The following is a 14,237-nucleotide window of genomic DNA, read 5'->3' as shown; positions in this document are numbered from 1 at the left end:
AGCATATTAGTTGAAGCAATGTGAAATAAATAGAGTATATTTATCAATCAACGGGCACAGACTCTCAGATCCTATTGTAATTAGCAATAACGTATTCCAGGTAATGGGTTTTAAGTTCATGCTAAGGCAGTTCTTTGATATTGTCGCGGACACTATTCCAAATCTTTACAGATATGTGATTTCTATTAATGAGTGTATGTGTAGCTTTGTACCATGTTTATTATGCTGTGATACAACCAATTGAGGTTTAAAGACTTCTACAGTTGAAAATGCTATGAAAACTATAATTTTCATTGATAGTAGGAGCACACGATTTCGGAATCATCTATAACAGAATTAATGCTCGATTCAGATTTGAGTGCTCATATCGTTGCGTCCAGTACTATCAACGATCGCAGACTGTTATTCTTTTAATTTTTTGGAGTCTCAAATAGGTTTTGCTTAACTGTGTGGTATTTGACTACCTCGTGTAAAAATGTCCAAGATCTTTTACCATACTTTTTGTGCTATGGTATTGTCGTTTTGTTTGACGTCGGTGACATGATTCATCATTTGGTTCAAAGGACGGGAAAAACGTGCGGTTGAGTTGGGATTTCGATCAGAGTCCGGAGGAAAATTTTGTGGAGATCTGCGGCTTTGACGAATGCGCGAAACGGTAATTCATTCTGACACTGTGACTGCTGGTGTTTTAATGCTGAACGGGTGTATCAGATTTGACTGGGATTAGTTTTATAGTCGTTGTTCCAAGATATACTCCCTCCGCTATAGTTGGATAACTTTTACAACAACTTAATACAACAACCAAAATTTATTCCATCTCGTGGTAGTTCATGATTTTACATCTCAAACTCCTGAACTCGAACATTGTCGAATGCCGCCTATATTTTGCTTCAAACTTGTTTAGTCTCCAAGTATTCCTATGCCTATGCTAGGTGTGCACAACCTGCAGCCCGCACACTAAATCTGTGATGCCCCCGAAGATATAACAATTTTGAATGGTGTGCGGCCTGTGAAATTGGCTTCTAATTTGGCTGGCTCTGGGATGTGTGAGCTAAGAGAATGGCCGAAATATCAAGAAAATCACTAATATATGCATATTCTGACTTTGTACGTGGATGTTCTGACAACAGTTATGCGATTACCTGAAAATTTTGTTCCTACCTGTCTTCACGGTAGTCTTATGAGTAGTCCGATACCGATTATTATTGAGTAGTCTCACCATCACAGTAATCAATTGTTAATGAATTGGTGAAACTTGAAACTACATTGAATTGTGTCGTGTGCATCACAGCATAGATTGTATATCTTGACCAGATAAAAGTGTAAATGCCTGTGAATATCATGGTATTTATTACGATTACTAGAAAGTCTATGTGCCCCTGGGATTTATTATTCACGTTTAGGGCATTTGCCACAAAGGTTGCATGCTCCAGGGCGACTCACCAAATGTATGGTTTCTTATCGTTATCCACCAACTGGCCGCCTTTGATTCTAATCAAAATCTCGTTTCAAACTCATCCAACAGGAAAGCGAGAATCAAATTCCAGACTGAGGGCATTTACAACGTCACTGTAAAGGCGTCAAACGCCCTTTCGATGGTGCAACGTCACGTCGTCATCCGCGTAGAAGTACCGATTACTCTTCTGCAAATACAAGCGCTGAACGTTACTACGGCCAGCGATCCTGTGCAAATTGTCTTGAAAATCATTGACGACGATGCTGCCATTCCCACACCTGGCGTTGTGGTCCTGAAATACTCGGGGGCCGAAGAATCTGACCGAGAGGCGCTCATGTTTGACGAGTTAACAAGGACTTTTACTGTGTTTCACAGGTGAGCTTTTTGCTTCGGCAAATGGACCTGTGAATACTGAGTGGCCTCCACTCTAAATATGATGTGTTCTCATATTAACATTTAGAGTGTGAGAAGACTGATAACAGCCATTTTCCTCCGAAAGCCATCATATTCTAACTGCAGCTAACATATTTTTGTTAGCTGTTCTATCGCACTTAATCTCTGTGGTACCGGGATTAACCGAGGTCATCGCTTCTTAACCCTTTGCAAAACTTAACTTGTGACACACATTTCTCACTGTTGCACATTCTGGAATAATGTTATGAAGAAATATTAAATAGTTGTCAGTCAACATTACCCAGAACTGTCGCAAAGGGTTACTGAGGCTAGATGCCCTTAATTCAAGATAAATATGAAAATGAATAGAAATTCCAAGCACACCAATATGGAACAAAACCTATTCATTTGGCTTGTCAATTTTCGTAAGCATTCCACTCCAACAACTGTAGTGAGTATTTACGCTGCTTAACCTAGAGCCATTTGTATTGTATTCAGTTTGCATGTAGCATGTTTGGCGTTTGTCGTTGTCGACGGTGCGTTCTTTCTAAACCAAACCAAGATGTGTTTCACATATTCTAGGGCGGTATTTCTCAAACGCATCCTTGGCCAATAACCCAGGTACCAACGCCCCCTACTCCCTAACATTGACAGAAAATTGTTTCGTTTATTGCTCACACAAACTACGTTGGTGCTGACGGCCTGTTTAGATCAATATAATTCATAGGCAGCACGCTACTTGCAATTTCGAAGTCATGAAGGTTACTAGAGGAATTAAATTGTGCCAGTCTATTTCCCTTCAAATGTCACTGTACTTCATTGTGAAGCAGTCATCATATATAATCATCATGCATTTATGAATGTGTGTACAATAAGTCTCGCTGGCTAAGAATTCTGTTTGTTACGATTGATTGCTTAGAATACACAGTCTTGCATGCCAATGAAAATCTATGGACAGCGTTGGTGACGATTTTAGATGGAATTTACAATGTATACACTTATTCATATATCTCTCCTTTGTGAACAAATATAGATAATAATTAATGAATTTCTTACACTCATTTCTACAGATCATAATTCCCGCTTTTGCTCTAAGCGCTCCCGTATCACCCAGTTTGTAGCTAGCATCCTCTTCCAGGTCGCTAATGCCCTTAAGAGTGAGCTGGTGCTCTCATCTCTGGAAACCACTGTTCTAAGGCACGTTTTTTAAATTTCAGATTCAGAGAGATTGGACTTTACACTGTCGACGCATATACTTATAACAATGTCAGCAGTTTCAATACGTCAGCCTCTGTGAGAGTCGGCGAGATGGTGCATGGCCTGCGAATATCTGTCGCGTCATCGAGGTAACAGCTCGATTCTACGCAAATATGTGCTTCCAAAGGGGTACTGCATGCTGTCTGATTCAAAAGTACTATATTTACTTTACTGGGTGTTGCGTATGTTTGAGTCTATATATCCAATCCATACAGAGGTGATCCGTGATGAAGTAGTTCTATTTTTTTCGCAGTACTCAAACGGTTATGTTTTACACTACTGCAACACCCAACAACAACAATCCGAATAGCTTTTTTAGTAAAAACTACTAATTTGCATACAAGTCGCAAAGTTGCATCTTGCAATTCGGAAAGTAGCCGCCACAGATTAACTATAAAAGTATGCATACCCTCAACAAAAGCAAATTTGCGTTGACAATGGACATGCGATACGACCTTTAAGCAAGGTCATCTAGTCTGCAACAACATATTTTTTCCTCCGCTCTGTCCATGGATGCTGAGCGCCCAGCGGGATAGCCGTTGATACCAGTTTTCGAGTCTCTGGTGTGACGCAGCCAGGGATTGAACCCACGACCTATCGATCAAGAAGCAGGATGGCTCACCAGTATACTATCTCGGTGAAGCAAATTACTTCAGTAGTTTTCATACCGTCCATTTTGTACTTCCACTTGAAGAAGTTTTGCCAAGTTTCGGGAATCCCTAATTCTACTTTTAAGTGAGTGGAAATTAGCGCCGTTTCTTCTATTCAACCTTGAGTAGCACCGCAGAATACTTTGATCACCTCTGTGTGTCTGTATATGACCAGTTATCATTGACGCTGACTCACATGTGAATCAGGTTTTAAATTTGGATACAGGACCTTGGAATTCGTAAAGCCTTTTACGAACAAAGATTGTTTGTTACTCCACCCGAATCCTAATTCCTAGATTCTTGAGGCGAAACGTCGACGTTGCGGAAATTCACGTTACTGTCGCCTATGGATCGGAGATAACTTACAAGTTGAAATTCGGCGACGAGCATCAAACTTTAAACGAGCCGTACACCTTCAAGGAAAACGCGACAAGAAAACTCTCCACAGAACCTGATTTCAATGTGATCTTCCATTATTACAGGTACCGTTTGCAATCCTAGTATTTATTGTGTATAGAAAGAAGGCAGCCCGGTTCTCATATCAGTGATTTTCAACCTTTAGTGACATGGGGACCACTTATGCTAATCTGCATAAGAAAGGGTGTAGCATATTTGTTTTACATACCAAGTTTTAAATTGAGTTATTCACAAATATTTCTCCAATAGTTTGCCTCCTGTGTTTGATGACTTTTTCATACCTGCTAAAATTGTCCACTCCCATTACGCGAGATCCTCGTCAAAGGGAAATATCTACTTACCCCCACCCAATAGCAACCTAACTAAGGCCCTTTTCATACCGGATTTACGAAACTCTTTCGGGAACAAGTTCCGAAACAGGCGATGTTCACATAGAGAAAAAATTACCGAAACAGTTCCGGGAAAAGGGCGCGTTCATACCTATTTAGAGCTACCGCGAACTTACGTTCATACAGGTCGTTTTTTCGGTAAATTCGCGGGAAATTATGGCCAGTATGAACGCGATTCTCCGTAAGTGTTGATAGTTACGAAACCATGTCTGAGGGGTGTTCCAGTTGAAATATGCTTGTGGAAAACAATGTGGGAGAGGCATATACGTGAGATGCGGAGAAGTTGGCTCCAACTTTTAGCTATGGGATAGTGCGGATATGCCTTGATTGCCTTCTCGAAGTGTATGGGGCTCTATACTCAATATCTGTATCAGTAATATAGAGCCCGAGCATGTTCCTGGCTTGTATATTTTCAACCGAAGCTGAGAGCAGAAACTGAAAGCCAGTAAAGAGGATAGAGTCCTGGAATGAAAAGAACCACCGATCACATCTGCGTACGAGGTACGACAAAGTCAGTTTATCTTTGTGATTGCTGTATAATGGTTTAGGTAAATCTAATCTTATGTACACTGTACAGAGAAACCAGGGAAATCGAGAAATTCGTGAGAGAAACATTTGGTATACTCTGCGACGAGCTTCGAGACCATAACGAAAAGCAGCAAGCAAATTACACAAACTCAATTTCTCTTGCTTGCCGAGTAGCTGTCGCTCTTTGGAGGCTAGCCAATGAAGCCAATCGTTTATAGATCCAGGTAAACATCAGATGTATTTTGAGAAGACAACTGTCACAAGTTGATTTTAATTAAAATTGCTGGTGCCTAGTAGGGCTAGCCACAATGATTCGAGTACTCGAATCTGAATCGAGTATTAACCTTATTGATTCGAGGCGAGTAGTAAAATACTACTTTTCGAGTAGGCTACTGAAATTGTACTGAAAGTTGATTTACTAACGAGAATTATACCGTAGTATTGATAAACTTTTTTATTGAGTAAGCCTTGAAACCTGGATTGGCCGTGTCGCAACATACGAGATATAGTACAAAGCTACGAACGTTGCTGGAAATAACACATTTTCGAAGTCATGATTGATAGATGATAGTCATGTTGATAGTTCTAGTTCAGGGCCGGCCAACCCGTAGCCCGCGAGTTAATTTCCGAAATTAGTAGTATTATCAAAAATGGATTGCACAGATTGTGAACTTGCAAGGCCAATCAAAAATTTGATTAGTCTGGCCGCAACACTTGAGATGTGATGACTGAAATATAAGTTCCGACGCATTGGTAGGTCTATGAGCCAGTCACATTTTGGTAGATCTTCATACACTACAATAAAGCAGAATACTTTGCGATAGATTTATCAAAAGTAAAAATTTTCTACACGCTTAGCGCAACATCTTGTCACTCGATTTCTTGCTTTTAATATTGTTACCCCTTTGTGAAAATGAAAGAACGCCTAATCTATCAGATTGAGTCCAACTATATATATGTTCGCGACCTCCCGTTTGCGCTCGCAGAAAGACCGTCGACTATGAAACCTAGGCACAAAATGATTGCCGCATGTTGGACGAAGCTTTCGATATCGATATGTCCAGGTGCCGAATAGTCCAGTCCTAGCAAACTGAGCCCAGCGATATACAGCAGGCTTGCAATATAGTCAAGTGACAATATTATTAATTTACCAGCGATATACAGCAGGCTTGCAATATAGTCAAGTGACAATATTATTAATTTATCAACTTCAAAAAATTTTCGTGCTTCGCGCGGCTAGTGGCCGGCAGAATAGTTCGTCAATCGAATTTGGTGATTTGGCTGAAAAGGTTGGCCACCGCTGTTCCAGTTGCTAGTATAAAAAATTGAGTAGTTCTAGTTGAAGTTGCGCATTTTGAAATTCCAGTACTTTGTACAAGTCTGAGTGTTGTGGGTGGATAAAAAATTACCACAGCAACATTTGTACCAAACATGCATTTGCTGCATTCAAGTTTTTTCAGGATGACTTCATGATTGGGAGCCAGAGGGTTACGTACTAGCCTACATAACTGATGACGCAGACTATCCCTTTCAGCCCCGGCTCATGAAGCCTTTTCCAGGAAACACAAACAGAGCATAAGCTAAAGCTAACTTCAAATATGTAATATAAATTCCCTTTCTGCTGCCGTTAAAATTCACAATTGCTTTTTCAGAAACTTGGCAAAGCACACATGAAGGTTGAAAGATTTTGGTCGACTGAAGGCGCGGTGTTCGGCTTTTCTCATAAACTGCAATCCGCTAAGGCCAGAATGATACAGAGGATGGTATACGCAATGAAGACAAGACCTGGTGGTGATCCAAGTATCGCTGGCCCAGACGTCGGAAATGCCCTGTGTGACTTTCTCAATAAACAATGCTCTTGCTTAACCAGATGTGTTTGTGCTGTTTCATTTTATTCATGAGAGAAACTATAACTTAATGCACATTTGCACAGTTCCGCCTTTTCACCTTTTTCATCAGTATCCTCCATCTAGACCTGCGAAAAGATCAAATTAAGTTACACTTGCATAACAAAGGAATGACTTGGTTGTAACAAGAAAATGAAGGCATAGGTGAAAACCAAATGATGGCTTGGATGATGTACGATGGCTTACCAGCCCGTTGGTACAATTTGAATTTTGGTCAGTGAGTCAGAGCTAAGGAAATCATTCTCTGCTGTGCTGCCACTATCAAAGCAGATGTTACTAAATCCCCTTTTCAGTAGGCGTATATGACGGTGACTAACCTACACACAGCATATCTGTGATTAGAAACTTGCCTTTGATGTAACAAATTTGGTAAGGGTTAAGATCACCTACCAAATTAGTGTTGAAGTGCTAACGTTTTCAGGCAACTCACCCAATGCTGCATCATTTGGAGATGGTGTTCTATACCTTTTAAGCCGTGCTCTGTTTACAAAACCACAGAAAAAAGAAGCTGACTAGTAGTCAGTGACTACGTATTGTGAGCATACAGAATATAAATCCAAGAATAATGCATTCCCAACACCATTACCAAGAAGATCAAAATGCCGCAGGTATCTGACCTCGAAATACAAGCAGCCTGAATGAACAGCGCGTTACGGTAACTAAAAGTTTGATTGACAGCGTTCCGGGAACCCAGCTGCGCCATTCGTGTTCATACCCAATCGGTCCTGTAAAAATCTCCGAAAATAAGCGCGTTCATACCGCCCCGAATCACCAGTGTTATGTTCACATAGAGGGGTTCCGGTAAACATTTTCGAGAAATGTTATTCCCGGAACCCCGGTATGAAAAGGGCCTAAGAGATCTATCGTCTACTCGGGACCGATCATCTGGAATGCATTACCACCACATATCCGTGAATTAAGACCTTCTTGATCACCTCTTGTTGTTATACTAACACTGTTGCCCTACCTCACCCAGACATTGCTTCATTGATCATTTGCTACCATCGTTTAATTTTTCTTTTTCTTTTCCTTTTTTTGACTAACATTTTTTACAGCCAGACTGTATAGAGTCAAGCGTACGTGTTCGATGTGGGCGTGATCAGATTAGTTGACCCGCAAGGTCGTATCGATCATTTCTATCATGACTCGAGTCATTACAGCCCCGACTGACACAAATCTGCAAGCCGTCGCGAAACTTCAAATTTTTCCTGAGCAATAAACACCAAAATTTATTACCGCAAATGACATCTAACAGAGTTTTGAAAGAACATTACCATTGAAATATAATTTTCACATAAATCGAAAACGTTAAATGAATATTTTTGAGAATCAGTATGACTTCTGGTATTTCCTTTGAGATATCAGTTCGGCAATGCGAGCCTTCCCCTTGAAATGCGTCTTGGTATTGTTTGGTTAGAATGCGACATCTTGACACCAAATGCTTATTAACAAATGAGCGGGTGAGTATTGGAGATGGAATTGGCATTTCTGAAGGACGAGGTTGCGATTTTGAGACCCAACCTCCCCTGTGTACAACACTGCACATGACTTACCACCAGAACAGTCATAATTTGACGACTAGTCGGGCCTGTAATGATGATCAAGACGGGCATATCGTCACAAATCCCGGAACCCCCGAGACTGGCCAACTTAACCCCTGGTGTTCCATCTAACTCCGGTTAGGAACCAATGGAGTAGAACATTTCCTTGCATGATTTCAGAGAGTCTGGCAACTATACGTGTAGTGTGACGGCGGAAAACATCTACGGCACGGAAGAGGCCTTTCTACAGAGCAATATAATCGTACAAAATCCACTGGACGACATGGTCGTGTTGGTACCAGGCGAGGTTGACACCGTACCATTTCCACCCGGAAATGTATCGTTACCGGCAAGTCTTAAGTTTTCTGGTGACGACGCCAAACTGCTACCCGCAAGCAGCTTGCTTGGATACGCAAACGATGTGGACATGGCTGTTTACTTAGGGAAGGAGGTTTTGATACAAGCTCACCGCGCCTTTGAAATTGGTAGGTTTGAGATTGCTTCAATTCGTCTAGCTCAGGGGTGGCCGACCTGCGGCCATAGAAGGGAATTTGTGCAACCGTCGTCACGTAACTCAATTAGTATGTGTTGGCGGCCGTCAACTTGCAAATTGAATTTACGAATTTGAAAGATTTTAATAATTCTTGAAATTTTCTTCACGCTGGACGCCATATAATACGACTTCATTTTTCGATTTTAATATAGTAACGCCCTTTGCAATCCGAGAATCACAGTACTATGTGAACAGCAGAGGAAAATGATAGGCCCCATATAGAAATATCAACTTGAAATCGTGTGCTCCTCACGAAAGAAATTTTTTTCTGGTACGATTGGGCGATTACAATGTCCTTTCCACTATACCGACATTCCGACCTATGATAGGATGTCAAGAAATAACAGCATGCAGCAAAGTGACTAATAATTGGCCCACCCGAAGGTCCATCATCATTTATAACTTGTCCCAAATTTTCGAAAGCACCCCTTCCATCAACTCTACGGGTTAATCTGATCACATGGGCTGCGAAAGGATAAATGCTTGATAGCAATATGTGAAACTACTAATATTAACAACGAAATTCATTCGTCAATCTGAAAAAACAAATCCCAGATTCTATTTACATGACCGCTAGTGGTTTCGGTGCCTATAGTAAGCCACTATTAATACATAGATTAATCAGGAGTTCACCAGAAATGGACATAGACAGTTTGATATGGTTATTGGGCGTCCAGTTACTTCATTACGAATATCCCCTGGAATGCCGTTATAGGCTACATGAGTATAATCAAAATGCGGCCGTGAATAGCAAAAAGGTTTGCCACCCCTGTTCTAGCTTTATGGATGTCAACAGATAAAAATCATTCTGTATTATAAAGATTGTGGTCGAACATAAGTGACGAATTTAAACTTCTCGCCATTGCCATATTGTTTTGGCGTCATGAGTGGTTCTAAAATAGCAGACTTGATACTCAATTTGTAATTGAATCACTCAGGTATTCGATTTCACAGACAGACGTTCAAAATTCTCGTTCATTTCCAGATCTATTCCCGGTTATTATTTCGTTGACCGCTGCCGACGTTGGCAACGTACGGATATCGTTAGCTTTGAATAATCTCGTGAGCTCGGCCCAGTACACGTACGACTTTGTAATATCTGAAGTGATCGAGAAGATTGTCGCGCTTCCGAAAGTAGGGAGCATCGACGGGAAATTGACCGTGCACGACGACGGGACCTTTGCCGCCGATATCATCACAAAGAGAGAACTAATCTTGCACCTAGCCACTGAAAAGGGATCTCATGTTCGGTATGTCTCAGTTGTGTCGCGATTCAGATATACGATACAGAATCATAGTAAAGAATATCGGCCTGGTATAAATGACCATTGTAGTCGAAAAACACCATGAATACCACAAACGGCTGTGAACGTCTTCGTTGGCTCACGTACCACAGAGTCTGTCTCGCACACACATGTAGTTTAATAACACAGACAAAGTACTTTGTTTCTGTCTTCAATTTATTGAATCGTTCCAAAATGTAATGTCGAATGCAGATGTATGAATGAATGAATATTTTACGTTGTCTGACATACATATATAAATACGTATCATTTTCTATCGATATATGGCATTCACAAATTAATATTAACGTTTCGAGATGCTACACGGACTTTACTCTATGTGTTAATTGTAATTACCGAGATATATACCGTTATATCAAATAATGTTTCGAAATTTTTCAATTTTCACCTTGAAATTGCCGGATTATTCAATCCGGATCCGGTACAGCTTCAGCTGTTTGGCGGTGAGTTGACAAATATTTGGTTACCAACTGTCAGTAGTGTTGATTGACGATATTACTGTAAGCTGAATTAAAAATAGATGTTGCTCGAGACATAATCCATTTGTTTGTCATGTGTGACTGACAGTAACTGAGATTGTGCACTGTTTTTTTTTTGCCTTTGTAGTTATACCGTATCTTTCGGAGATGGCACTCCAGACACAACTGTGACGAGCTTAACCCTGTTCGGCTCCGAGAGATTCGTGAAGGTGAAGCATTCTTTCGATCATCCTGGAATTTACGACATCACAATAGAAGCGTACAACGATATTAGCAACGAGACCATGACCATACCGCAGTGTGTCCGCGCCTTTGATGTGGTACAGGTTTTGGCTTATTCGGAGTATTATGTAACAACGGTCTTCGACTATGATAGCGATACATTGGAGGACTTGCTGTTTGATGAAAAGGCATTACTTGCTCAATTCAAGTGAGTGTTTGATGTATTATTATTTTGACGCGATGTATTAAAGAAATTGGGAGTCTGATTTTGATTAAATTTAGCTGTTTGTTTCAACCTCTTATTGGTAACATAAAATCCCGAAATCAGAAAGTTTCGTGTAGGTAGATAGCACCTTTGAACAAAAATAATTTGAGCCGATTTTTCGATATTTCCTATATTTCCTCAGTGTCGTTCAAAGATGTCATTTTACGCTTTTTAAACTTCCCGGAACATATTTTCATGCTCCCTATTGAATTCCCTTTCAACTGTGACGTCACATTGATCCATCATTCAATCAAATTTAGATTGTCATTCGCTAAGTGAACATGCCCTATCTGTTTGAATGATTTTCTTTTCTTGTCAGTGTGTCGTGCTAGATTTTTATGATTATATAAAAGTGTACCACAAACTGAAATGTTTTGGAACCACTGGTTTACAGTGTAAACGATTTTCTTGTAAAATGAAGTGTAGCTCTCAATGGTATGCTGCATCTCCTTAATCAGTTACGCAGTCAGAGATTCTCTTTTTTTACCCAGAAACAACAAAATTCTTCCGACAAACAAGACTCTGGTGGCGACTGCTCAGATATCAGGCGGCAGCAATGCAACATTCACTTGGACGTTGGCCGATGCCGGGGTGAAACTAATGAAAACAGAAAATGGAATTGATGTCTTAGATCTATCCAATCAGACTGTCATTCAAAGCTCAAATACGGATTTTGAAATGTAGGTTAAAAGAGAGGCATGGGATGGTATAATACAGAACGAAATTTCGGTATTGAAAATGGAAATGTGTTAGTAAGGTATAGAAATATTTTCTTTCAGGCTTCCAGACATTGATTATTTTGTAAGCCAATTCAACATTCAAAACAATCCAATTTAACCTGAACCTGACCTATTAGCTTAACCCAACGATAAGCCTTATTCCTTATCGCAGGGGTGGGCAAACTTTTGAGCTCGCGGGCCGCATTCAACATCTGAATCCATCTGCGGGCCGCATATACAAATTGGGATTATAAACCCAAAATGCAATATTGCTATTTGATCATATAGGACGGACATGGAGATAATATATATGCTTGTTTAGAATAAACCAAGCATTGCTTTGATGATATCGTACACGAGTCAGAAACAGTTGCGAGATTTCATAGGCTGCTCGACCTCAATAACCAATTCGTCAAAACCATAGAGATGAAAGTCGATTGTCCCGATACTTAGAACAGGATTGAAATTTAAATCTGTGAACAGTGATCTGTTCTTGGACTTACTAATTCCACTTTTGGTTCAGTTCCAGGACACACAATGATGATAGCATCATAACCATGTTAGCTTCAGTCACGCTTCTACTATGTGCAGATAAAATATGAATACCCTAATTCTACGCACACAGAGAACGAATAGACCTAAGGCACGCGCGAATCATTTTTTTATAAGTACATCACCTAAATAATTAAAACGGGAGTGGCCAATCTAAAATCACACTCGTGATTCGAATTATGCCAATCTCGTTTAGGATTTCTGTGATGTTTAGTAGTTGAAACCTTTCAAACTGCGTGGGCCTTGAGATCGGGCTGTTGCGCCAAAAATAGACGTAAAAAATAACATGGGAAGTATTTACTAGGGTTGGATTATCCGGTTAACCGCAGCTTTTTTTTGTTATCTGATATCCGGATATAATTCTGCCGGTTAACCGGATAAAATAGTATCGCTGATAATGCGTTTTACACGTTTTAGTAAGCTTTAATAAGTGGCGAGATAGCGCAGTGGTATAATCCGCGGCTGCAACACTAATGGGTGCGGGTTCGGGTCCGACCGAGGTCGACTTCAGAATTCCGATACCTAAGTGTTGGAGGTTTACCTAGGCTCCTCCTCGCCACCTCATCCGCGTCAGCGGTGTCTTACAAAAGCCTAGAGGTGGGCCGTGCTATAAGTCGGCAGTTACGGAAAAAATAAGAAGAATATCGGCCTGGTGTAAATGACGATAGTAGTCGACAAACACCATGAATACCCCAAAAACAAACAAAGCTTTGATAAGTCGTATTATCAGTGTTGCGCGCGGCCAATAAGCGAGAAGCGTGTTGCCAATTAACGAGATACGTCTGTGCACAATGTAACGCGATGCAATCTCCCGCTGAGAAGATCGCCAAATTAGGTCATTGATTGCCGCGCGCCCGGCTATCGTTGCTGCCCTGTTTTATCGAGTCTTTAACCGATTGGCACCGGCTGCAATTTTCGATAAATTTTGCTTCAATTTTCAAAAACGAAAAACTGTACCTTAATGGGATTGGAACACGGTAGCCAAGGTGTCGTTCGAATCAGAACGTCAACGCGGGTCCAATTGCGCCACTCAAATTCATTTTGAGGCCTGTGTCTGGCCGCTCATATCAAGAGCAAGCCGAGAATTCGTTGATGAGAACCGTATTACATTTACTGCACTCTTTATACACCTTAACATGGATATATGGTGACATAGGCTTCTTGTGAATCATATCGGCGAGGAAATCATGATCATGGAGATGGCTCAGTCGATCTAATACGCCCTAATATCGCCATTATGCAACAGATACAGTACTGACGGTTTGCACAATAAACACGCACCAGGCCGCAGAGTGAATGAGTCATCGGCGAGTGAGCGAGTGACGCGCGTGTATTTATTATGTAGCGTAGCCTTCCAGGGCATTTACACAGCTTATAGAGCACGTAAATGGGTCACTTTAGTATTGATAAACGGAGATTGTCAAGACCTAACTATATGGACAAACCACAAACGCATATCTTACTACTAGGTAAGGTTTATGACGTTAGTTGGTAGCACTTCATACAAACATGATACACACGTTTGCGCGGAATACACAGCGTGTAGAATTGGTCTTGTTGCCATATATACATCACTATTAGCTGTTAGTCTGATGTAGATATAAT

The 14,237-nt window shown here is 40.7% G+C and overlaps 1 protein-coding gene and 2 long non-coding RNA genes across 8 annotated transcripts in view; 2 read left to right on the top strand and 1 right to left on the bottom strand.

Annotated features, from left to right (window-relative positions):
• Positions 1-14,237, top strand: part of LOC145458812 (uncharacterized) — a 133,533-nt gene that overhangs the window by 73,227 nt on the left and 46,069 nt on the right. For all 5 annotated transcript variants that reach the window (XM_080337305.1, XM_080337303.1, XM_080337304.1 and 2 more), the window contains exons 53-60: positions 564-655; positions 1,526-1,831; positions 3,067-3,195; positions 4,053-4,238; positions 8,719-9,023; positions 10,077-10,341; positions 11,002-11,304; positions 11,853-12,041. In XM_080337305.1, coding sequence (XP_080193431.1) covers positions 564-655; positions 1,526-1,831; positions 3,067-3,195; positions 4,053-4,238; positions 8,719-9,023; positions 10,077-10,341; positions 11,002-11,304; positions 11,853-12,041 — 1,775 coding nt within the window. The remainder of the gene's footprint in view (positions 1-563; positions 656-1,525; positions 1,832-3,066; positions 3,196-4,052; positions 4,239-8,718; positions 9,024-10,076; positions 10,342-11,001; positions 11,305-11,852; positions 12,042-14,237) is intronic.
• LOC145458823 (uncharacterized) lies at positions 4,571-6,961 on the top strand. 2 transcript variants are annotated; one of them, XR_013921199.1, is made up of 3 exons: positions 4,571-5,073; positions 5,140-5,314; positions 6,743-6,961. It is a non-coding gene; the product is annotated as an uncharacterized LOC145458823 (long non-coding RNA). The 2 variants fall into 2 exon arrangements; XR_013921198.1 differs by having other exon boundaries at positions 4,901-5,063.
• On the bottom strand, positions 6,964-7,858 carry LOC145458824 (uncharacterized). The gene is made up of 2 exons (XR_013921200.1): positions 7,428-7,858; positions 6,964-7,065 (listed from the first exon to the last, which is right to left on the bottom strand). It is a non-coding gene; the product is annotated as an uncharacterized LOC145458824 (long non-coding RNA).

This window comes from Botryllus schlosseri, chromosome 16 (assembly GCF_051294905.1).
Source record: "Botryllus schlosseri isolate E-star chromosome 16, Bs_hap1, whole genome shotgun sequence".
Taxonomy (NCBI): domain Eukaryota; kingdom Metazoa; phylum Chordata; class Ascidiacea; order Stolidobranchia; family Styelidae; genus Botryllus; species Botryllus schlosseri.
The sequence above is the reverse complement of the archived record's forward strand: the minus strand, read 5'-3'. Positions and strand labels throughout refer to the sequence as shown.